We start from the raw sequence: 26,248 nt of genomic DNA on the forward strand, positions 1-26,248 counted from the left end.
CAAACTTTTTTTTTTTTGTAGCATCTGTCTCTAAAAAATACACACATATCTTTGAAAAGTATGAGCCAGATAATACTTCAGAATGTGGGAGAGTTACAAACTCAGTCAACGATACCTTGAACATAGCATAGTAGACAGAAGTGATGTAGGAAATGACAGTTGTACTTTTGTTATACTTGAGGAAATTAAAACACAAGAAGGCTATAGGATTTCCCTAACTTGCCTAATTATGTGGAAGAAAAGTGGTAAAAGAATACACTTTCTGAATTCTTTTTTTTTGTTGTTTGTTTGTTTTGGTTTTTTTTTTTTTTTGATGGGCAGTTGGGGTTAAGTGACTTGCCCAGGGTCACACAGCTAGTAAGTGTTAAGTGTCTGAGTCCAGATTTGAACTCAGGTACTCCTGAATCCAGGGCCGGTGCTCTATCCACTGTGCCATCTGGCTGCCCCCCACACTTTCTGAATTCTTAACACAACTAGTCACATGAAAAAGCTACATGGACAAGAGACCACAGTTAAGTCAAGCAATATTTGAAGTAGTTCATTTAGCATATGCTAAAGGATTTTCTCCAAAGTGTAGATTCAGAGAGTGAGAAAAATGATACAGAGGCTGGTATAAGATTTTAAAGATTTATTAATTTACTTTGATATTATTTATATCTAAGACTTCATATGTATCTATGAATATATGTGTATATTATATAATTTCATAGTCCAAAGGTCAATCTAAATGAATGTTATTTGAATCATATTGCTACCTTATATTATCAATAATTTTGCCTAGATGTATTTGTATTACAAAAGGCTGATGTTTATAAAAATATGTTTTCTTTTCTGTTACATGATGCCTAATTCTTCTAGGCCAGAATTTCTTAACCTTTTATCTCATGGACTTCTGTGGAAGTCTGGTAATCCCTATGGACCCTTTCTCAAAATATTTTTAAGTGCATAAAATAGGATTACAAAGAAATTAATTATTTGGGAAAAATTATCAGGGCTTTTTAAAAAGTTCATCAGGTCCAAGTTAAGAAACCCGGTTCTCAGTAATGAAGTGAGAAATATACATATTACCATACTGATCAATTAAAATTTTAAGTCTATTTGTTTTGAAATGTATCATTCTGGTGATACATTGAAGCTAATTGTTATTGAAGCTAAGAAAGTTGTGGAAACTTATTGCTTCCCAGAGCTTCTTCTGGTTTACATAGGTTTGCTCTGGGATGAATGCAAAAGAACATTATATTAAAAAGAATTTTGTCTACCTCCCACTGAGGTAGATTTTAATATGGTTTAATAAAAGGTACAGGTATACCTGATGTGTAAGATATCTCTGATTTATATAACAAAAATCAGAAAATATATTCCAAAGAGATTAGAACCAGGACTCTTGTGAAAAAACAAAATGGACTTTGGATAAGTGTGCAGTCTCATATTCCAATGGCATCACTGTGTGCCCAAGTTATAAGCTATGAATTGAACACAAAGAGGAGGAGAAGTGGCAGAATGCCTAATGAAGCATTCTGTACCCACCATATGCTTTGTGGGGTTTTTTTATTTGTTTGTTTGGGGAAATGAAATAATATCTAATATCCATGGATCTACAGCCACCAAAGCTTTTTCAGGATGGAGGCCAAAAAGGATGTTTACCGAAAAACTGAGAAATGTGTACAACTTTTATAGCATTTTTGAACACTGAATGGCAGAAGTTTTCCATTGCTTTGTAATTGCTTGGAACTTAAACGTGGTTTGTTATGCAATCCAATATGCTGTGGCAAATGCACATAGTGGAACAGAGAGGCATGAAAGGCTTGGATGGTTTCCATTCATTTCAGTGTCTCTCACACTTCTGTTGTGCTTAGCTTATGTCCAAACAATGCAAAAGCACAATGTAAAATAGAATCATTAAAGCTGTGGGGAGTAACTTGGAATTCTACAGCATTTTCATAAGCAATTTAGAAGAGGATCATTTCATTTTCTTAAACAAAAACATAATCAATGAAAGCCCATAAGGGGGTACTTAGACACTGCTCATTTCATTCTAAGGAAAACTTTGGTCATTACTGAAAATCACAAACTTTGCATAGGGGATAGAATATACATTTTTAAAGCATGAAGATACCTAAGTGATCATCCTGTCTAACCCCTTCTTTTTATAGTTGGACAAGTTAAGCAATTTATCCAAGGTCAAGTAGTAAATAGAACAACTACATCTTATCTATAAAAGGAGAAAGTTAGAGGAGATGATCTTCAAGGTCACTTTCTAGATTTAAATCCTGTATTTCTATGATTCTATTAGATTAGTTTAGTATATTTGGGTCTCTTCCCTTCACCATTATTTCAATGACTCCCCCCCCCCCCCCAATATATGATGGTACTACAAACCAGCAAGTGGCTCCAAATGTAGACAAAAATAATGGCATACCATCTCTGTGTAAATTTGCAAGGTTAGTTCTTTGATTAGAGTTAATGTTTTCCTTTCAAGAACAGTTTCTACTATCTATTGTGTATCTCCTAAATTGACCTTTATTGTTCCATTTTCAAACAGGAATTTACAAAAACAAAAATCAGATCTGAGTTCAGAAGGTGTGCCTCACATTGTTTGGAAAAAAATATTTTCAACAAGTTTTATTGAGATCACTGTTTAGATAAATAAGATCAATTTCTGATCTTATCTTTTATGATATATCTACAGGCAGAATGCATTTCAAGTAATTGCTGTGGATGGGGTTTGCAGTGGAATAATTCAGTGTCTCTCTGCTGAAGACTGCATTGATTGGCTACAAGCAATAGCAACAAATATTTCAAACCTCACAAAGCACAATGTAAGTATGAAGCTAAATGGTTCAGGGGATTCCCAATCATGTTGAATAAGAGCTATTGTATAATTCTCTTGTGTTTCAGACTAGACTTAACTGTGCATAAACATTGCTTGGGGCTCCCACAGAAAAGCCAATTCAATACTATCTTTTGAACTGTTTTGGATAACTTGATGAAAAGGATATCATTTTACTCTAAGTTAACTTAGCTGCCTTTATCATGGTTAGAACAAAATACTCTCTCCACAAGGTACTAGCACATGGCCAACAGGAGTTCATGGTGAATGTTGGTTATGCTTAATATATCTACTCTTGTGCTTACTATGCTTGTCAAATACAATTAAGTATATGCTTTCTTGATTCAAGTACAGGAATATCTTGAAGATATTGCAGGTTCAGTTCCAGACTGCTGAAACAAAATGAATATCACAATAAACCAAGGGACACTTTTTTTTTTTTTGGTTTCCCAGCGCACATGAAAATTGTTTTTTTACTATAATATAGTCTATTAAGTGTGCAATAGCATTATGTTTATAAAACAAAGTATATGCCTTAATTAAAATACATTATTACTAAAAATGCTAACCGTCATCCTCAGCAAGTTATAATCTTTTTGCTGGTGAACGGTCTTGCCTCAGTGTTGATGACTGTTGACTGATCAGGGTGGTGGTTGCTGAAGGTGGGGGTAACTGTGGCAGTTTCTTAAAATAAGACAAAAATAGTGTTTGTTACATTGACTCTTCCTTTCCTGAAAGACTTCACTGTAGCATGTGATGCTGATTGATAACATGTTACCTACCATAGAACTTTCTAAATTGGAGTCAGTCTTCTCAAACCTTGCAGCTGTTTTATCAACTAAGTTTACATAATATTCTTCAATATTGTTGTAGCCTGAGAAGGAAAGCTGTCAGAACATATTTAACATTTATCAATTAATTCACCTTCTTATATAGGTGTAGTTTGTGTCACCCCAAAACAATTACAATAGTAACATCAAAGATTATTGATTACAGGTCACCATAACTGATGTAATAACAACAAAAATACTAAAAACAGAGACATCCCCTTGCTTACAAAGTTCTATACAGTCAAAGCTATGGTTTTCTAGTAGCAACATAAGGAAAGCAGAGTGCCACAGAATGGAAGCTTTTGAATTATGGTATTCTAGAAGACTTTTGAGAGTCCCTTGGATAGCAAAGAGGTCAAATTAGAAAATACTTAAGGAAATTAACTCAGACTACTTATTGGTAGGTCAAATAATAAAGCTAATGTTTAAATGTTTTGACCTCTTAATGAGAAGACAGGCCTCATTACAGAAGAACCTAATGTTGGGAAGGATTGAGGGCAAAAGGAAAAGGAGAAGACAGAGGATGAAATGGATAGATAGTGTCATGGAAACAAGAAACATGAACTTGGACAAACTTCAAGGGATAGTGGAGGATAGAAGGGCCTGTTCATGGAGTCATGACATGACTAAACAACTGAACAATGACAAAGTAATGAAAACGTTTGAAATATTGTGATAATTAACAAAATGTGACACAAAGACAAGATGTTAGCACATGCTTTTGGAAAAATTGCACTGATAGACTTCCTTGAGGCAGAGTTGCCATGAACCTTCAATTTAAAAAAAAAGGCAACGCTTGAGAAATGAAGTATATCTGTAGTAAAGAATTTCACATAATGTTGGCAGGTTTATTAGTTTTGTGTGCTATAGGGTGAGGTCTGGAAATGTATGAAAGGATAGAGAAAAAGAAAGTAGAAAGGGAGATATTGATAGCCAAAATTCTGAAGAGATGCTGATACCCTCCAATACTACTATTATTAAAAACATGGCAGAGGTGCCATCCCAGAGCTTAGGTCCAAGTATAATATAAATTTCTTCAAGTTATTATCCTACTTTTTTCATCATCTTATTTCACTTAGCCTTCCTGCCTATTATTTGTTTTATCTCCCCCACCCCATGTTTGCATAGGTGTTCTCTACTCAATTGCTAACATCTTTGGTATCTCAGGTCTCAACTCTCCTAATCAAACCCTATTAGAAACCTAGGATTCTTAACAAAACACAAATAGTCCTTTTTAGTAAAAACAGTAATGTTAGATGTCTGTTTGGCATCAGTTAGATATCTCTCTTATTTCTAAATACTATGTCTCTTGCTGCTTGTTCAATTATGGAAATTTCTTGTTAGTATTTATATAAAATTTAAATATGATAGACTTACATGACTCTGAGATTGCTGAGTATGCCTGGGATAATTCTACAAAGTCATCAAATAACTAACAACTAAGGTTGTTATTTTTTTTTCCTAGAAGATACAATTATATATCATACTTGCATAACTGAGCTTCTAACAACTAATATCTTTCAGAGACCTTGAAATAAATTGAATATTTACAAAATTATATAACATATTTGGAGTTTCTTTTCTGGTAAGATCTAAGGGAATGACACAATTCTCTGGAGCGATATGGTTCTTTTTATATACATGAGTACAGTATTACTAAACAGTAGCACACTGTAATTAACTGAAGGGCACAGCCCCCAAAAGAAGGAAAATATAGAAGTATCAGGGTGAGGCAGGTTTTTACTGAAGGATCTACTCCTAACTTTTTTCTCTGGGGCCAGTTCAGCTCACCTTTGCAAGGTAGGTGGCAGCCCAAGACAATAGGTTCTTGCAAGGGCAAAAAAGGAAGCATGAAGCCATCTACTGTTGTAGTGTCATAAAGCTCATGATGCCAGTTCTGCCATTTATTGGGAATCCTCAGAGAGAGCATGGTCAAGTTTTGCATACGACAGTAAGTTATCTCTTGAACAATGATAAACTATCTTTAAATGGGGGGGTGGGGTCACTAAAAGAAACAATCTAGGTTTCTTAAGAGAGGTGGAGGGGCAGCTAGGTGGTGCAGTGGATAAAGAACCAGCCCTGGAGTCAGGAGTACCTGAATTCAAATCCCGCCTCAGACACTTAACACTTACTAGCTTTGTGACCATGGGCAAGTCACTTAACCCCAATTGCCTTACCGAAAAGAAAAAAACAAAAAAAAAAAAAAAAAAGAAAGGTGGAGCAGAAAAATCACTCAATACTACATAACTATTCATATTCTTTGACCATTTATCTACTGGACTTTCTATTTGAGGGCAAGAGTGGTTATGGGTAGTAAAAGATATGCAAAAAGGACACCAATGTAACATTTTGAAATATAGAAAAGAAAATCAAAAGAAATAAAGACCATGACACAAATGAATAGTTTTTTGTTAGGTCTTATAAAATTTAATATGTTGGGGCAACAAGGTGGCACAGTGGATAAAGCACCAGCCCTGGATTCAGGAGGACCCGAGTTCAAATCCAGCCTCAGACACTTGACTCTTACTAGTTGTGTGACCCAGGGCAGGTCACTTAACCCTCATTGCCCCATAAAAAAAGAAAAAAATTAAAAATGTCTGTCAGTTAAGAGAAAATAATGGACTTAGCTTCTCATTCCACTGTGTAGTGACTTCCCTCCACCAAAGCAGGTTGGTTAGTTGTTTTTTTTTTTTTTTTAATTTTATTATAAGTATTCACCAAGATACTGTTCCAAACAGAATAGCAAGAAAACAAAACAGTCCATGTCTTCGAGGAACTTATGCTCTAATGAAGGTGCATTGTCATTATCTGTGGCAAGTAGTCATCTAGTCACTAAACTAGAGACCTCCAATGACAGGACAACATCCCTCTTAGAGACCTGAGATATTTTTTCTTAATTATTTATTTGTTTGTTTGTTTGTTTGTTTAGAATTTTCTCCCATCTTACATGTAAAAACAAATTGTAACATCTACTTTTAAAACTTGGTGTACTAAATTCTCATCCTTCCTCCCTATTCCCCCCTTAAGAACTCAAGCAATTCAATATGTTATACATGTACAGTTGTGCAAAACATAGCATACATAAAAAGGAACTAGTAACAATAACAACAAAATATACTTCCATCTGTGTTCAGGTACCATCAGTTCTTTCTCTGTAGATGGATTGCATTTTTCATAAGTCCTTCAGAGTTGTTTTCTATCATTGCATTACTAAAAAGAACTGTCATTCACAGAAAATCATCTTACAATACTGCCGTTATTTTGTATACAGTACATTTCACTTTGCATTATCTTATGTAGGTCTTTCCAGGTTTTTCTGATAGCATCCTGTTCATCTTTTTCTTTTTTAAAATTATAATAAACTACCTTTATAGAGTACTTCCCTTTTTTTTCTTTCTTTCTTTTTTTTTTTTGGTGGGGCAATGGGGGTAAAGTGACTTGGCCGTGGTCACACAGCTAGTAAGTGTCAAGTGTCTGAGGCCAGATTTGAACTCAGGTACTCCTGAATCCAGGGCCAGTGCTTTATCCACTGTACCACCTAGCTGCCCCTATAGAGTACTTTAAAGGGAAATTGCAAAACATCCATGATATTGATTATTGCAACAACAATAATAGCTAACATTTCTATAGTACCTTATACCTTATGAAGAATTTTCTTCACAATAGTCCAACAAAGTGTCGTTGTCGTCATCATCATCACCATCATCACCATCATCATTGTCATCTTATATAGCTCTTGCCTCTGCTTCAATTTTTTCCCTAGTTACTATTGCTAACTCTGTTTTTCCCTCCATCCTATTTGCTCCTCATGATATTTAGTATATTTTCTATCTTCTTTTGCCCTATCTCTCTTCTAAAGTGTTTTGCTTTTGACTGCACCTCCTCCAATATGCCCTCCCTTCCTTCACTCTTCTTCACTTTTCCCCTTCCCCTCACACTTCCTGGAAGGGCAAGATATATTACTATACCCACTTGAGTATGTATGTTATTCCCTCTTTGAGTCAATTCTGATGAGAGTAAGGCTCATCCACTCCCCTGCTCCTCCCCCATCTTCCTCTCCACTCCACAGCAGCTTGGTTTAATTTCTCACAATTTGTAGTTCTATAGAGTTCCCTAGAGTATTGAGAAATTAAATGGCTTACCCACAGCCACACAGTCAACATGCATGACATGGTCTTTATAATTTTCTACAAAAGCTCACCATCCTGAAAAATCAAATAACCTCTGAAACTCATACCTCTTCAGTATTCCTTGCCCTGGGGGCACTCCCTCTCTCTGATCAGAGAATGTGGAGGGTGGACATGGGAAAACTCCTCCAAAATTCTCCAATTAAGGAAGGGGAACAAAGCAACAATCTCATAAATTCCCACCTTGCTGAATTCCTAGCTACTTTATTTTGCCCCTCCATTCCTACCCCCCAACTCAAAATGGGTACCTTTCCTACTATCTGTTCCTCCCTGCCCTCCTTCTCAACTTTGTTTTTCTTCTTAATGCATTATGCATTTTCACTAGATTGTGTGCTTCTTGAGGGCAGTTTGCCTTTTGCCTTTCTTTGTATCCCCAGAACTTGGCACATAGTAGTTACTGTTTATTGACCACATGAGTCAGAGGTGAAACTTGAACCCCAGTCTTTTTGATTCCAAGATTAGCTCTGTATTAATTTCAACATGATACCTCTCTTTATCTATCAATAGTTTATCTATGTATCTATCATTTATCTGTGTATATATTTCTTTAATATACAGATTTATTCATGTAATCACAATATAACACATATACAATACAATGTACACACATCTTTAAGATATGTTAGAAAGATTTATATTTTGTTATACAATGGCTTTTATTGTTCTTCTTGGTATGTTAAAACATTTGTTACAATAAAAACAATGTTTTTAGAGAGTTCATAACATGTAATCACTCTGTTCCAAAGAGAAGACTCAAGCCCATTATTTTAAAGAATATTGGTGAATCACATATCGTTTTTTGTAAAATCCACCATGAAATGAGAAATATACAGAATTTTAAATACCTCTTCCCCTTCTTTACTTAGCACTAAATTTTTATTGTCCTAAAATCCTAGGGGCATACTGATGAACATTCTAATTCGTTGAGATTTATGTACGGGTATAAGCCAATGTTCCAATTGGCAGCAATTTATAAAAGCCAAGGCATTGCATATGAAAAGAAAATGCTGCAGATGCAAATATTTGCTCTATCTGTACATGTCCATGAAGCATAAGCAAAGTTTTACCACTGGCTTTTCACCTCTGTAATGATTGGCCTCTTCCAGTGCTGTTAGTTTCTCTGAGGATGTGACCAAAGACAGAAAGCACAAACTGTTCTCTATTGTCAGAACTTCTGAGAAGCTTGTTTGCCTATTATGATAACATGGCACCATATTTTTTTAAAAAATAGTAACACTTCCAGCTCTCTGTGATTACTCTATAATTACATATCCTTTTGATTTTGTTATTCATTAATATTCCAAAGTATTAGTGATTACAAAGCACCCTGGCTAAAAGAGGACTGTACAGATCTCAAGGACTATTATTTAGTCTGAGCAACAGTAATAACATGAAAGTCACATTGATTTCAGGAAGAAGTCATGAAATTCTGACTTCATAAAGACTAACCAAGTAAATTAAAACATACAACAGAAAATAGTGAAGTAATGGGAAAGATAATTTACCTTAGTCCCCAAAGTCTCTCTTCGTTATTCCCCCAAATTTGCACAAAATATTTGGATAGAGAGAAAAAGACCTTCATTGTCTTCTAACAACTTCCTGAGAGATTATCCAATTCCTTTCCATGCAATTCAACTCTATTTTACAAATATTAACCAAATACCTATCATTTGTAAGGATATGTGTAGCATACACAAATGGGTGATACATTTTCTCTTACAAGGAATCTGTAATCTGTAAAAGAATATAAGACATATATAAAAATTACACTGACTCAGGATAGAATAAATTATATAAAAGAACAAAGTACTTTAAAGTAATCACAGTCAAGATTCAATATACCGGTGAAGAAATTAGAAAAACCTTCATAAACAACTTGGTATCTTTGGAATCTTGGATGTTTGGATGCAGGATAGCCAATTAGATAATAATAGCTGAATGGAGATAGTTTGCTATTTCCTCTCTGTTGCCATACTTTAAAAAATGTTCATAGCTATTGATTGATGTTTATATAGGATGCATATGTATATGCATAGCAATGGGATAGGGATAGGTTTATATTTTTAACTTTGTTTGAAATATACTCACTGTAATGCTGAATGTGTGCTAAAAGATTTTTCATGAATATTACATGAGGAAATGTCATGCTTCATTTTCTGTTTAGTTCAAGATTTTTATGTTGATTTCATAATGTTTTCTTACCTCATCTTGAAGGACATTGAAAAAAGTGATAATAAATAATGGCAAGATCAGGTAGGACTGACATCTTGAACCTTGTCAATTCACAAATACAAAATTGTATTTCATAAATTTTTCTGCTTCACAGAGCACTCAGTAAAGATTTCTGGCTTTTAGTGGACTGCAAGCTCAATATGAGTCACCCATGTGACACAGGAGTCAAAAAGAGCTAGTTTTAGTTTGTACTGCTATAAGAGAGGCACAGTATCCTGCACAGAGAAGGTGAGAGCCCTGTTGCATTCCTCCTGGATCAGTCATGGAATGTTGGAATGACATTGATATTCTACAAAGCATCTAGAAGCATAGAGCCAGGATGAGTAAGGACCTTGATATCAGTTGAAGGAGATGGAAATATTTGGCCTGAAAAAGGAAAGATTTAGGGGAAATTGCTAGTTATTTTTCAGTATTTGAAGACCTGTCATGGGGAAGTATATTTGACTCATGAGGCCTCAGAAAGCAGAATTAGGAAAAGAGGTGTATAAGTTGCAAAGAGACATTTACGCTTTATGTCAAAGAGGAAAAACAAAACAAAACAAAACTAAGTGAACCTTCCAAATAAGGTATGGTTAAGAAAATTTTCAGTAAAGATTGAATATAAGGGATATGATTGTTTTGATATTCGTTTAGCTAGATAATCTGAGGCATCTTTGTGCTCTGAAATTCTGTGATTTTCAGATTTATCTCATTGCTACTTACTATTACTCCAATGGCATTTGCTGGTATTTTAGGTCAAGTTGGTCGGAATAGATTTTTCAGAGATAAGTTTCATGAAGTTCCAAAGCAAAAAGAAAAATAACCCACTTCTTTAAGTGTAGAAATACCTTGCCTGCATTTTTCTTTATTTAGCGACTTGTTATGATCTATGGCATGATCAAGCATCTCTAGCAAGAGCCCACATTTGTTTATTTTCATAGTCAGCTAAGTCTTAGATCCCTAAGTGTCTTTTTCTTCAGAATTTAACTAATAACTCATTTCGCCCCATTTGTGTGTCTCATACACATACATCTATGAGAGCAAATGAAGAAATGATCATCTCCCTAGCTGTTTTTTAACATCAACAGATGGTGTTCATGTAAGAAAAGTAAAAATCTCACTACTTCAAAGCAGTTTTTAAGAGACCTAATATATCATTCAAGATGTTCCCTGGTGACATAAAATAATTGTAGAGTTAGAAGAAGAATGCTCATGAGATCTCATGAGATTTGTTATGGAGTACCACAGTAATTCAGTTTTATTCACTGGGGAAATGTGGTGATCAGTTTCATGCAAGGAATTTTCTATTTCTCTAGCAGAGAAAGTTAAGATAGAAAAAGAATTGCCTTAAATATAAGAGAAAAGGCCAAGCTTTCCAAAGGCACGAGTGAGGAGTTAAGAGCCTACAAGTTGTGGGCCTCCTCATATCCTTCTCTATGGACTTAACCATTTAAAAACTATATAGCTTGACAGGATTAGACTGTAGGTCCCTAGCATAGCCTTTGAAGAGCCAGATTCATCTCCATGTAAGGCCCTGAAATTGGACTTTAGTGGAGGGTAAGAACAAATGTTATAAAGTATTTTTCTTATCAGTTTAATATGCAATCAATCAATATTCAAATAACTATGAAACACCTGCTATGGGGTCATGAAGAGTCAGGCATGAGTGAAAAAAAACAAACTGAATAACAAATTGCTATGGGCCAAACATTATTCAAGGTGTGGATACAAATGTAAGACAGATTCTGAATTCAAGAAGCTTATAGTCTACTAGAAAAATATAAAAGGAGATGTTCACAGAGAGGTAAATACAGATTATCCAGAGAGGGCCAAAAGCCACAAAGGGGTCTGATGTTCTAATAACTTTTTTTAAAATAGATTTTCTTTATTTGATATATATGTATATATCACATATATATATCATAAATGATGTTATGGTATTTTAAATAAAAAACAAAAATAGAGGAATTATTAAATATTGAAAGCCCTTTGTGACTTTTGGCCCACCCTATGTAAGAAATAAATAGATAAATATAAGAGAGATACTAACAACTCAATGAATGAGGAAATGCCTTTGGAGGAAAATGGCATTATTATTACAAGGAACAACAAATAGAAGGTGGTAATTGAGTAAAATCTATCGGCCAGCCTTCCTCTTGTAATCCCTCTGTTTTTGGATTGATTTAAAGAGGGGATGGTTTGAGGGGCCCAGTGATGTGCTTGGTCCCAGAGGGCATGGGAATTGCAGACATCTCAGATGGTCTTAGAGGTGCCCTTACTCATAAAGAGAGGCTTTACTAAAGTGATTAGAGCTTCCCTTCCCAGGTGAATGGAATTGTGGAGGCCCACTATAAATTTCCACATTATATTCATGGAGGGAAGGCAGCAAACCAGAAGGAAAGAGCCACCATCCTGTATCCTCAGGAATAAAACCTTGAATTTTAGCCTGTTTGGTCTCCTTGTTTTAGGAAGGAGAGTTACTTTGGTGCACAGTAGGGTGCAAGGGAGCCAGGGCTAAGGGGGACAGGTGAATGGACCTGGCAATTGATCTAACAGTAAGGTCTGCCCTGTGATTCCTTTGTGCTATGGAGTTGATAGCTTGGTACACTTGGTAGTGAATAACAGAGACCTGACTGGGCAGGTTTATGGCCTGAAGCAGGTCCAAATCTCCTTTCTAGGAGAATTCTTTGAAGTCAATAGTCCTCTTTCATTCCAAATGGAAAACATGAAATGCATAACTATCTTTATAACATAAATAAATCCTTCTAGTTACCATTCTCCCTCTCATCAAAATGTGTTTGCAATGGGGAAGAATTTCAGTTTCTTCTAAACCAAAAAGATACCCAGTTAATTTAGCTTTATTATTATAATACCAGGTAAGCATTAGCAGGGAGATGGAAAACTTGGGTACCTAGCTGTTTGGCACATAGAGTGACCAAACATTTATACTTAAAACAGTAAGATCTTACGTATTTGCATTGTGCTCATTTCTTCTACCAACTAGTTGCTCTGTTTATAGAAATCTGGTATAAAAGAAAAGAAATATCAGGAACAAGAGTCACAAGTGATCACCAGGCATGCAGCAATAGTCAGACAGATTCAGGAACAGCCAGGTGGGAAACATTTCCTGTTCAGGAGGAACACAATGGGGAAGCTGAGCCAGGATCCTACCTTAAATGAGACCAAGATTGTCCTCCACCTGTAAGAACAACATCCCCTCTTGTGGCATTGATTTCTGGCATTCTCTCCAGTGGTAGATTACTGGCTTAATGGTCCAGACAACTATACCTGAATTCAAAACTCAAAACATTATCAATTTCAGTCCCAAAATATTTTATCTTGAAAAACAAATCTCTACTCTCAAGAGGTTGCAATGAGCAAAAAAAGTTTACTAGGAGACACACATATGTAAGAGGTTTCACATAACATATTTTGTTTGGTTTTTCTTTTTCTGCTTCTGGAGTTTAAACTTATCCTGGTATAAATATCAATCATTAGAAATTACTTCTATATAATAAACAACCTTATAAATTCTCAGTAAGACCATCCCTTGTCTAAGAATTTCACAAACCATAACAAGCTCTTTTCTTTTACAAATTAAGGGAAGTCTAGAAAGTGTTTTTCTGTGTCTTTTCCCATATAATAATGTATCAACTTAATAATAATAATAATTTACCCTTAGTTCCAAAATTCTTCCAGTGCTTTCCTCTTTTTGTCTTAGAGGAAGCAAAACAATTAATAGTCTCAACAAAAACAAGTAGGAATCTCATAATTTACAGTTAATCCTAATTTTAACACGCATACAACAATTTAAAAGTTACTTTAAAATTGGCCAATACTTTAGTTTTCAATATTGTAAATATCCAACTAGATTTTCTAATCAAACTGAATTGCTTTCTGATTCTTCCCAGATAATTGCAGGTAAGCACTTTTTCCCCCTAAAGTTTCCAAACTGTTTTCACTGTCAGTAAAAACAGGGCACAACTTTCTACTTCCTTTTCTATGTAACTCTAAACAGCTTAGTTAATACTAATCAAATTATACACTATAAAAAAACTTTGAAAAATAGTGCCTTAAAACAATATTAGGAATATTTTTTCTTTTTTTTCTTTTTTTTTTTTTGGTGAGGCAATTGGTGTTAAGTGACTTGCCCAGGGTCACACAGCTAGTAAGTGTCAATTGTGTGAGGCCAGATTTGAACTCAGGTCCTCCTGACTCCAGGGCTGGTGCTCTATCCACTGTACCACCTAGCTGCCCTCAATGTTAGGAATTTTTAAAACTGGAAACCCAATTAATTATCAATCAGGTATTCTTAGCTTATTTGTATATGTTTTAGTCTCTACACAGAAAATCTCATAAGACTGTAAAAGGTATATTTTAAATTTCTAAGGTTGAATACTTTTATCATTATTATACATAAATTCACATAGTACATTTGATATAACAAGTTTGAGTTAAAGTGTGACTGCTTTTGCTGTGTTTTTTCCCCCTTTTCATTGGCTTTTTTTCCCCAAGGCTTTTACCTCCACAAGTCTTAATGCAGATAGAGTGTGACCTGCTTTACCAGAGTTAACTAAAAGCTATTCTTTGGCAATGTGATTCAATGGTTAGAGACTTTTAAAATCTTTTTCTTTGCAACTTTTAAACATTAAAAATAATTCCTGATTTTAAACTATTCCACTACAAAAGATTTCAAAAGTGGCAGAATTTTTTAAACCAGCTTTTATAATGTTCATCTAAGGCTTTGAATGCCTAGCAGGGAATTTACATTCCAGTGCTAAATTCAAACTCTATCTAGGTGACAGAGACTGCCCTTCGCCCACCTTCTGAGCCTGGCCACAGCACAGGAACGCAAAAGTGGTTTAGAATTAGCTTTTTATGAGCCACAATAAAAATTTTCCCAAAGATTGTACACACCATTGACAGACACATAGATGCACATAAGACAACAAGCAAATGAACAGCTGTGAGATGTTACTTCTTCCTGTCTAGCTCACTCCAGGGTGTGGTAGGGACTAATCAGGAGGCAAGTTTATGTTAATTCTCCTCTCTCCTGCAAATAAGAGCCATTTGGTGTTACAATAGAAAACCATTCATTTCTTTTGCCTATGTCCAATTTTTTTCCCAATTTTTTTTAAGGATACACCCGAGGAATGGGGGGTCACACAGAATGCTCTCTCCTTGTCATGGTGGGTTGGGCTAGACTGCACCAAAAGATTACCACACTTGTGTCCACTGACAAAAACCTGAAGAGCATTTCTCTAAATCAGGATGTCTCCAGATTAACAGAAATGAGAATCCAGAAGTAGCCTGGCTATTCCAACCTCAGACCTTGAGGGCCCACCCAGCGTGACTGAGGTTCCCAACAGAGGAGAGAAGCACAGTGTACACCCTGCCCAGGGAATCCAAGAGACAAATGAGCAGCCCCCTTTTTACCTATCTGACAAAATTTTCTTTCCCAGGTTTTGGCACCAAAAATGTTTGGGGGACACTTGTGACCTGGATCAGGGGGTTAGCTCATGCAAAGAATTGGAGGCTCATCATGAATCTTGTAAAATAAAAAGAGATTTATTGGGAGAGAGAAATAAGGCTGCAGAACAAATCACCTTAGTGACTGTCCCCCATAATAGTTTTAAATATACAAAGTTGGTAGCACTATTGATAAAGCATTAGATGACCTGAGTTCAAATTTGGCCTAAGACATTTAATCATTGTGTAACCATATGCAAGTCATTGACCTTTCTTTGCCTCAGTTTCCTCAAGATTAAAATGGGGATAAAAACCCTATCTCAAAGTGTATATGTAAAAAGAACTTAGCACACAGTACCTTGCACATAATAGGTACTATATAAATGCTTATTTCCTTCCCTTATCCCCTTTCCTAATTAATAAAATTCCATTTCAAAGGTTCACAATTATGACATTATGACGTTACATCTCTCATCACACTGTGACAGACACCCTTAAGAATATAAATGACAGATTTGTGTTAATGCTATAAAAATATTCTATTTGACTAAATTAAGTGAGCTGCTGACTTAAGAAAATCATCATTAGAAAAGGGAATGTAAACTAACATGATTTTCAACCCCAGCTTTCAAACATCCCAAGATATCTCCAGTTGTCTTAAGAAGAACTGGATAAAAAACTAAATAAATGAATCTCTGCCACATAGTTCCATGGATAGAATACTGGATTTGTATTTTACACTTGATTTGTTTTCAAATCTTGCTTCTGAAACTTCATGTTTGAACACTGGCAAATATCTTATACACTTTGATTATCAAGAAAGTCTCTGAGACTTACTATTAGCATTTAGATGAGGTTTCTAGCTGCCTAAATGATGAGAACTAACCCACTAATGAATGAACATTTACCAATACTGCCTTTTTGGTTGAAAAAAGCTGATAGGAACTCAAATTAGGAGTGATATGATGCCCCAGCTCCAAGATGAGGGTTGTTCTAGCTAGTAGTCCTGCATCAACACTCAGGAGGACCAGATTCTACTAACATTCTGCCACTAACTGTGAGACTAACCACATATCACTTTATTTCTCTTTGCTCTGGTTTCACTATCTGTACAACTAAAATCCTGTTACAGGGTTGTTATGAGGATCAAATTAGTGAATATATTTTTTAAAAGGGCATTTAGCATCGTGCCTGTTTCATATATGATGCTATTTAAATGTTATTCTTGGTGGTAGTGGTGGGGGTGATGACAATGACGACGACATTGATGATGATGATATATCTACTTATTTCAGAAGGGTACTGTGAAAAACAAATATAACAGATCTGAAATTGCCTTGAATTATAGGAGATAAAGCTCAGGAACTGAAAATATAGAAAAATAATATGACATTTCCTGTTCTATAATTTTACTGTAACAAGGAACCTTGTAACAAGAATAGCCCAGGATAGAGGAAATAGCCCCCACAGGGACTGCTCCATTTTTTTTTTCTTGGTTGAAGTAAAGTTCATGTCATTTGTTGTTTTTCTTTTTCCCTAAATTTTAAAATCACCTTTGAATTTAAACACCAAAACAGGTCATTTCCATATATACAGCAAAGTATAAAAAGAGGACTATAGACAAAACCTTGAGGCTCCATTTCATATTTTAAATATTTTAAATGTATATAAGAAATTCAACACCCACCATTCAAGTTGTTCTTGTCTGTGCTGCCTTCTCAATTTCCTCTATTGTCTTCTATGTATGTATGCAGTTTTTTTTTTTTTTTATGTAAGAGCTCTGGATTTTGGCTGTGATATTCTTTTTTGGCGGGGGGTGGGGGGAGCAATAAGGGTTAAGTGACTTGCCCCGGGTCACACAGCTAGTAAGTGTCAAGTGACTGAGGTCATATTTGAACTCAGGTCCTCCGGAATCCAGGGCTGGTGCTTTATCCACTGTGCCACCTAGTTGCCCCTGGCTGTGATATTCTTAAAACTTTTTCTTTTGTAGCTTCTTTAAGAAGATGATTGATCAGTTCTTTCTCTCTTTTGTCCTCTGGTTCTTTAGATCTATGCACTTTTCATTTATGATTTTTTGAAATAGAGTTTCCATGATTTTCAAGGAGTCTAATGATTCTTGAATTATTTCTTCCTGACCTGTTTTCTAGTTCAGTTGGTTTTGATATCACCTATCTTGCATGTTCTATTTTTCAATGTATTTATTTTGTTCCATTTTTTTTTTGTCCATGGAGTCATTGATTTCTGTTTAATCTACTCCAATTTTTAGGGAGTTTGATATTTAGATAAGATTTATGACTTTCCATTTTAGGTTATATATTCTTTAAATTTTCCCCTCTAAAGTGTTTATTTCATTTTTAATCCCCTGTCTAATTTGTTCTAGGCATTAAAAGCTACTTTTTATATAACATTTTAAGTTTTGTTGAGTGTCTTACAAATATTTTCTTACTTCACCCTCACTACAACTCTAGGAAGTAGGTGCTATAATTTTTACAGATGAGAAAACTGAGGCAGAGAAAGGTTAAGTGCCTTATAATGGGTTACATGGAGAGTAAGTGTCTGAAATCATATTTGAACTCAGGACTTACTCACTGTTGGTCTACCACATAATATATAATCACTATATGTAGTCTTTGTAAAAATATATTTTTTTTCCTTTAAATCTCTGCTTGCAATAGTTATGGCGTTACCATCTCCTTCTAGGTTGGATTTGGGGGCATCTCTGGTTTTACAATAAATCTTTATAATGCTTGTTGTCTGCTTCAGTTTACTCATCACTCTAATCTCAGTGCCTAGATTAGGACTTTGTGCCAAGGTTAGACTTTGTCTCTTCTTGTCGTTTTGTGAAGGGGTCAGGATTCCTGGTACTGAACTTGGTCACTTAGTTCCTGCACTGGCCTTGAACTCCCAGAGTTATAACCTCCTGGAACCTTGAAGTACAGAGCTCTTCATCTTAAGGGGAAGCTAGGTGGCACAGTGGATAGAGCTCTGACCCCAGAGTCAAGAGGCTCTGTGTTCAAATCTTACCTCACACACTTATTAGCTTGTGACCCTGGTTAAGTCAACTCAGACACTTACTAGCTGTGTGACCCTCATCAACTCACAACCCCAATTTCCTTAAACATCTGAGGGCCATCTCCAGTTGTCTTTCCAGAGGTCCAGTGCCAGATGGCTCTGGAGGAGAGAGTGAGGCTGGTGACTTTGCACAGCTCTTCCTCACTTGAATCCAATTCACTCCAAGTCATGATATCACCCAAACATCAGGTTTCTCTTCAAGAACGAAGGACAAATAACAACAACTTCATCTTAAGGGACTTATATAGCTTTTCAGGAGATAATACTAGCGAATTCCTATGACACAGTTGCCTAAGAACTGTTATTCTCATGCTGGTAGTTACTGCTGGGTGCCCACCGTGGGCTTCTAACTATCATGGAACTATCTTTGCAAGATATTTTCTCTGGCTGCTTTGGGAGACTTGCAGTTTATAACTCTCTGATTATTTTAAGAGACTCTCACCTTTTTTGTCTAAGTGTCAAAGTTTTTTTGCTGATATTTTTTTTCTTTTGTCCATAGGCTTCTGGCTGACTTGTAGTAAAGTTCTAGGGTAACTAGTGACTTATGTAATTTATCTTTTATTTTTTTATTTTTCGGTGAAGCAATTGGGGTTAAGTGACTTGCCGAGGGTCACACAGCTAGTAAGTGTCAAGTATCTGGGACCAGATTTGAACTCAGGTTTTCCTGACTCTACGGCCAGTGCTCTATCCACTGTGTCACTTAGCAGCCCTGACTTATGTAATTTATCATTTGATTTATTGATCATTATTCATCCTGCTGTGCTTTGTTGCTGTTGTTGTTGTCATTGTTATTTTCCAGGGCTAAATGAAGGGGACCTGATATCTCTGACTTGATTATCAGAAAGTTGTTTTGTCCAGAAGTCCCCAAGTTTATATAGAATTTTTTAATATTAAAAACCCCCACAAAACTACTGAGATGTCTGGAAAACACATAGAAAATCATGTTTTAGAAAAAGAACATATAAATTACAGTTAATATTATATAATGTTTGAATAACTCTAGAATTTATCTTATATTCCTAAGCAATAATAGCTCAGTAATTGTAATAATGTAAGTTCTTAATGCTTTTAAGTATTTCCAAAGCTGCACAGTTTAGGCTTACTAAAAAATAAGATCTGGGAAAAGAAACAAAACAAACCTGAGTCTCAGGGATGGAAAGTTACTTGCCCAATGTTTCAGAGGTAATGCAAAGCAAAAGCAGAATTCTAACTCAGGACTGTCATTCTACATTCCACTGAATACTCAATTCATCTCAGCAGAATAGAGACCAAAGAGAGGGGACAAATCAGAACATTAACAAAATTAGTAGAAATAGCTTCATATAATTTCTTTAGCACTTCCAAGCCTGCTTCTCCTAGTGATACGTTTAATGCACTATTCAAAATACATTTAAATTGTCTTCTGTAAATCATTTTAACTTTGCAATTCAATAATAATACAGATCAGAATAGAGGTGACATTAGCAGAATATAGATTCATTTATTTTTTTAATTACATTTTCTCTCTGTCTCTCTCCCCACCCCATTCAGTGATATAAAATGACAAGAACATAACACGCATTAGGTTTTTCCAAAATATTAGATTTAGATGAATATTTCAAAGTTTGGAGATTAAAGTGAGCAACAAGATGGTTGGAAAAAGCACACTGTTGTCATTCAAAATTGACTCCAAACTTGACTGTTTCATGTGATTTTAACTCTGGTTCTCTTTTATCTTCAGATTGCCTTGATATACATTGTTTTTCTGCATTTAATAAACACCTCAGGGTTTAATCTAGAAATCACATTTTTCTTCCTGGCACATTTAATTAATAAAAGAATAACTATAGAATGCACTTTTTGTTAAGGTAATTAGACAAAATTTGTATTATCAAATGTTTGACATCTGCCTACGGTGATATTTGTATCCTCTGAGATTAAAACTGCTTTAAGATGGACTCAGTGATGTTAATAAGCAAAATCACAACAAAAACTTCATAATTTGAGAATGCCAAGTTGCCAGGATGTGGAGGGACTTTGGGGATTGATTTGAAGAGAAAAATGCTAAGTTGTAGATAATTGTGCTTTATAAATAATATACTGTACTGACCAGCTAAATGATTAAAATGCTGTTTTTCCCTTTTTCTAATACAGCAAAGGAATTGCAGTAATATGATGCTTTTTTAAACAGTTACTATAATATTTATGTTTTTATAGTTCCTAATATATCTGTTTTCTTCCTTCCAGAGAACCATTCCTTACAAAAGCAATAATAACAATAATTAATAAATAAATTAAAAAGCAAAAAGGGGGTGGTGATGGTAAAAACAAAGCTAACCAATAAATTAACCATGTCTGACATTATATATAGTAATTTGCAACACTAGGTTCCTCGCTACACATCTCTACATTGAAGAAAAAAGATCTATATTCTCATATTTCTTCAATGGGGCCAAATTTGGTCATTAATTATGAAATATTCACTTTTAATTTTTGGTTACTTTTATTCATTTACATTGTGGTAATCCTTTTGTATAGTCTTTTCCTTGTTCTGTTTAATTCATTTTAAGTCAGTTCATGTAGAACCGTTTGACTCAGAGATCTCATTTCTAAGTATATGTTCCAAAGAAGTCAAAGATAGAATAAATGGTGCAATGTATACCAAAATATTCCTAATAACATATTTTGTGGCAAAAACAATAAGATAAAATGGAAAGCAAAGTAGGTGGACATAGTTTGGGGAATAGATCAGTAAATTTTGTTACATGAATCCTACTACACCATAACCAACAAATATTAAGAATTCTGAAAAGCATCGGAAGACTTAAATGAACTAATATGGAGTGAAGTAAGCATATCTGGGAAAATAATATTCATAAGACTATAACAATGTCAACAATAAGAACAAAAAATAAAAACTGACTGTTATGTAATTATAATGACTGAGCTTTGCCCTTAAAGAAGAACTAGAACAATATACTGTTCTTCCCTTTCTTTGTCCAAGTGGAGGATTATGGGTGTGAGAAATTTATTTGTTCTCAAATTCTTTTGATAAATTGGTTAATATTGCAGAATTGCTTGTTTCCCACTTTTTTATTTTATTTTGTTTGTTTTAAGAAATGTCTTTCTGGTTTGAGAGGGGAAGGGCATACATACATACATATATGGGCATATATATATATATATATATATATATATATATATATATATATACACGCTGGGGTGGGAGTGGGGATAAGCTCCCACTCTCTATAAAATGCTCCAATAGCATGTGTCTCAAATAGCCTCTGACAACCAAAGCCCAACTCCTGGCCTTCTCCTGGCAGAATTGTTTCCACTAACAGGAGAAGGGGCAAAGGTGAGTCACTGGCGCCTTAAAACCAGTTGCTTCGGGCAGGTGGGGCTCGTTAGTCTTGGTAGACAACCCTCCTAAGGGAAGGTAACCCTGATTTTAAACCTCTGCTGCCTTACAGCTATACCCATATATGGGAAAGGCTTCCAGAGTTAACCCTGAGGAAAAATCAGGAGTCAGAGTCCCTTAGGCAGTTGGATGTTGGACATCATATCCCTCTGGCAACTCCTGCGGCTGCACTGGTGCCAAACTGTATTGGCTCTGCCTCTCCTTTGGATCCAGCAATGTCGAAGAGAGGGGAAACCTGCTGCATGGGCAACAGCTTGTTTTCCATATTGATTTGCCCAGGCCAGCGCCCTGGAGAAGACACTCCAGCTACTCCTCATGGGGTAGATACAACATGGGATGCCGCAGTTACCAGTTATAAGTCACTCAGGAGCTGTGGCTCTGTATTGGACTGCACAGCCACGCTGTGGCCTGTGGCTCTTCGGGGAACTGATCCATGGTTGTCCACGACTGGTGGAGGCTTACTACTACTACTATATATATACATACATGCATGCATGCATGTATAACACACATGTGTATACATAAATACATATGAACGTGATATAGAACAAAAAAGAAATTATTTTTAAGATTTAGGAAGTAAAATGTTAAAATTATTATTAATATTGAGAGCAAATATACATAGTTAAATGAAGCAGTAGATAAAGACATTATATGTAGGAACAGGACCTGTGATTATAGTCTTAGAAAGAATTCAAGTAACTACCCAGAGTTACACATACATATCTAGTAATTATCAGAGGTTATACTTGTATCCAAGTCTTGTTGACTGGCTCCATAGGCACTACTCCCCATTACCTCTCTGTTCTATATGCATTAACAAATACATTCTTTTCTAAGGCAACATTTTCCAATAGTTGTATCCATTAATGAATATGGGGCTTCTAAACTATTTTTGGACTTTGTCTGGTATAATGGGGAACAGGGTAGATTTCAGAGCTACCTTACATAGATATCAAATTAGGAATATTATTCAAGATAAACAAGCAGGGTAATGGCCATTAGGATTATCACAGAAGATGAAAGTTAGGGGTCCTTTATAGATCATCTATTTCATTACTTCACTTTTCAAAAGACTAAGCCCTAATATTCATTCCATTGTACTATATCACCTTCCTCATGCCAATAACTTATTATCAGTGATAGTTATAATAGTAAAAAGCAATTCAAATTAGAAATTCATAATTCAAAGTCAAAGTGAGTCAATTTACTTCACAGCTATGAGTCATTAAACCTTGAAAATGGGACTAATATAATTTATGGAAAACAAATGCGATTGAAATTGCAAATAAAGTAACAAGTAAGAAGAATGAATCCTTTCATCTCTTTATATTCTTCTCATTGTTGTTTTTTGATGTCAGGGGAAAAAACACAAAGAAGTCATTTTGTAGATGCAAAGACAAAATATCCTTCATAGATATTTTGGCTGGAGGTAAGTCTGTCTTAATTGTCCTTACTATTTCAGTTGGGCTAAGGTTGTATTTTCAATCATACCTTAATCAACTACAAATGTTGCAGACAAGGCTTGAAAAGTGAGATTAAAGTAGATAGAAATGCAATAAAGCTGAGATACACAAATAAAAACAAGACAATTTGGGTCCTGAAACACTTTTGAAATTTAAATCATAAGCTAGTACTGTCTTTGAATTGTCTTAAATAAATGAATCAGTGTGAGATCTTCATATCCTAATGTTTGTTTTGCTTTATATTGGTTTTATGGACCATGTATATTTTGGAAATAGTTATTGGTACATTTGGGGAAAAAATGCCTAGTTATATTGAATAAAATATTCAAGTTAGTTCTAACTGAGACCATGCCAATCTTAATTTTATTCACATTGTTCAATCTTTCATTTAATAATTGTATTTTCTTTTAAATTATTTTGTGTTTTTATTTTATATTTAGATTTGTTAAATATAATTTCTAAATAATAGCTAGCATTTATATAGTACTTCTAATTTTACAAAATACATTTGCTATCTACTTTGATACTCACAATAACCCTTTTGAAGTAGGTACCATTATCCCCTATTTTCCAAATAAAGAAACAAGGCAAGAAGAGATCAAATGATTTGCCCAGTATCAAGTTGTCAAGTTAAGATGCACTTACTAAATACTTGTTGAATGTCAGGAACTGTGTTAAATGCTAAGCTCAAAATTAAGGTCAAAAACAGTATCTACTCTCAAGGAACTTACAGTCACAAAGGTAGTAAGAGCCTGAAGCAGGAGTATAATTCTTGTTCCTGATTCCAAGTGAAACACTCTAAAGACTGTAACACCTAGTTAATGGTAAGATACATAATAGTATTTATGCTGATTTTGGAAACAATATGAATCACTTAGATGAATATAAAGAATCCAGGGGGCACCTAGGTGGACAGTGGTTAGAGCACGGGCCCTGGAGTCAGGAGTACTTGAGTTCAAATCCGGCCTCAGACACTTGAGACTTAGTAGCTGTATAACCCTGGGCAAGGCACTTAACCCCAATTGCCTCACCAAAAAAAAATATCCAATAATGGTCAAAAGAGGAATTGAGTATCAATAGATGGTGACTCTTTACAGGGCTACAGAAATGGATGTTGGTCAAACTGACAGAAGCAATGGATATCTGATATGAAGGAGAACCTTCCTAGATATGCAAATTCTGACAGCCATTACTGACATCTTAGACATACAAAGTCTGACAGCCATTACTGACAGCCATTTACATGAAAAAGAAGAATGCCACTAGATAGAACAAAGATAGCAATACCAAGGATTATGAAGTGCTAGAAGAAAGCAACAAATCAAAACTCAATGAAACACTAAACAACAAAACAAAAATCTCAAGACCTTGGGATGGATAGGTTTATTTTCATAGACCAGTGGTCTTGAATTGGAGATGTCAGAGGACATTTAGTCCAATGCCCTTGTTTTGCAGATGACAAAGTTTTTTGTGACACTGGTGGGTGTCACACTTTAGTCCCACTTAGTGGGACTTTAAAAAGGAAGAGTGAACTTTAAAAGTGAATATCTGGGGGCAGCTAGATGGTGCAGTGGATAAAGTACCAGCCCTGGATTCAGGAATACCTGAGTTCAAATCTGGCCTCAGACACTTGACACTTACTAGCTGTGTGACCCTGGGCAAGTCACTTAACCCCCATTGCCCTGCCAAAAAAAAAGTGAATATCTGGCTAGGAATTTAATATTTGAAAAAAAAAAGAATTTGTATTACTGAACCATAGCTCAAATACAGACACACACACATATGCTCAGGAATAAAGTATACCTATCAAGAGTTTATAAAATATAAATTTACTTGAAGTCTCATGATTAAGAGAGCTTTAAGCCAAAAATGAAACAAGAGAGAAAACCATTCTCATAGTTCTGTCATCTCAAGTAGAGTAGAGTAATGAGTGCAACCTTAGAAGATCAGCAAAAGAATAGACTGGAAATTTCTAAGTTATAGTATTTAAGAAAAATCTAGCTCTTGTCCCCATAGGGTCCCTCTTTTTTGTAAACAAAAACATTTGTTGGTCATAAGCAGTATGAACTAAACATTCTCTTTACAGAGGGAAATTTGACATCATAGATATTTGAGTCTTCATGAGATAAGCCTAATGACCAGATTATGACTCTGAAAGTATATACCATATAGAAAAGAATCAGAATGAATATAATAGGAGGTTGAGTTGCATCATACACTAAGAAAATATATTCATATGAGAAAAACAAAGAAAACAAGGAGGATAATGGTAAAGAACATTTAGGTTTGGGAGAGTAGAATGAGAAAGAATTACTGTCATTAAAGTATATTACAGAGCTGCTAGATAGAAAAAAAAATAGATTAATTCAGCCAACAGACTATAAACCTGGAAGAGTTGTTGGAAGAGTATATGGTAATGGAACAACTCAACTCTCCATAATAGAGTATACTCTTCTTTCTTTTCTCTTCCTTTCTTCCTTCTTTCTTTACCTTAATTTCCTACATATTACCTCCTCTATTTCCCCTTCTTCCTCCATGTCTGTTCTTCCCTCAAAATATATAGCTGATACTGGCTTAAAGATAACCTCAGCTTTCAAAAAGAGTCAAAAAGGGTACTGTTCTGGGGATGTTATTCAGACTAATCTTATATGTGACTCTAGAAATTAAAATTATGGCAATCATTAGGAACAAATGAAAACTTCATCATAAAGTTGTGATAAAACAAGAAAAGAAATCAGGCAATCTAAAATGTATTCTAATTTTGGGAAAGCATATTTCAAATA

General features: G+C 35.0%; 1 protein-coding gene across 8 annotated transcripts in view; it reads left to right on the plus strand.

The window, feature by feature from the left end:
* Positions 1–26,248, plus strand: part of SNTG1 (syntrophin gamma 1) — a 1,086,140-nt gene that overhangs the window by 790,524 nt on the left and 269,368 nt on the right. For all 8 annotated transcript variants that reach the window (XM_043977923.1, XM_043977920.1, XM_043977919.1 and 5 more), the window contains one exon: positions 2,690–2,819. In XM_043977923.1, the coding sequence (XP_043833858.1) occupies positions 2,690–2,819 (130 nt within the window). The remainder of the gene's footprint in view (positions 1–2,689; positions 2,820–26,248) is intronic.

The sequence above is a fragment of the Dromiciops gliroides genome, chromosome 1, assembly GCF_019393635.1.
Source record: "Dromiciops gliroides isolate mDroGli1 chromosome 1, mDroGli1.pri, whole genome shotgun sequence".
NCBI classification, from domain to species: Eukaryota; Metazoa; Chordata; class Mammalia; order Microbiotheria; family Microbiotheriidae; genus Dromiciops; species Dromiciops gliroides.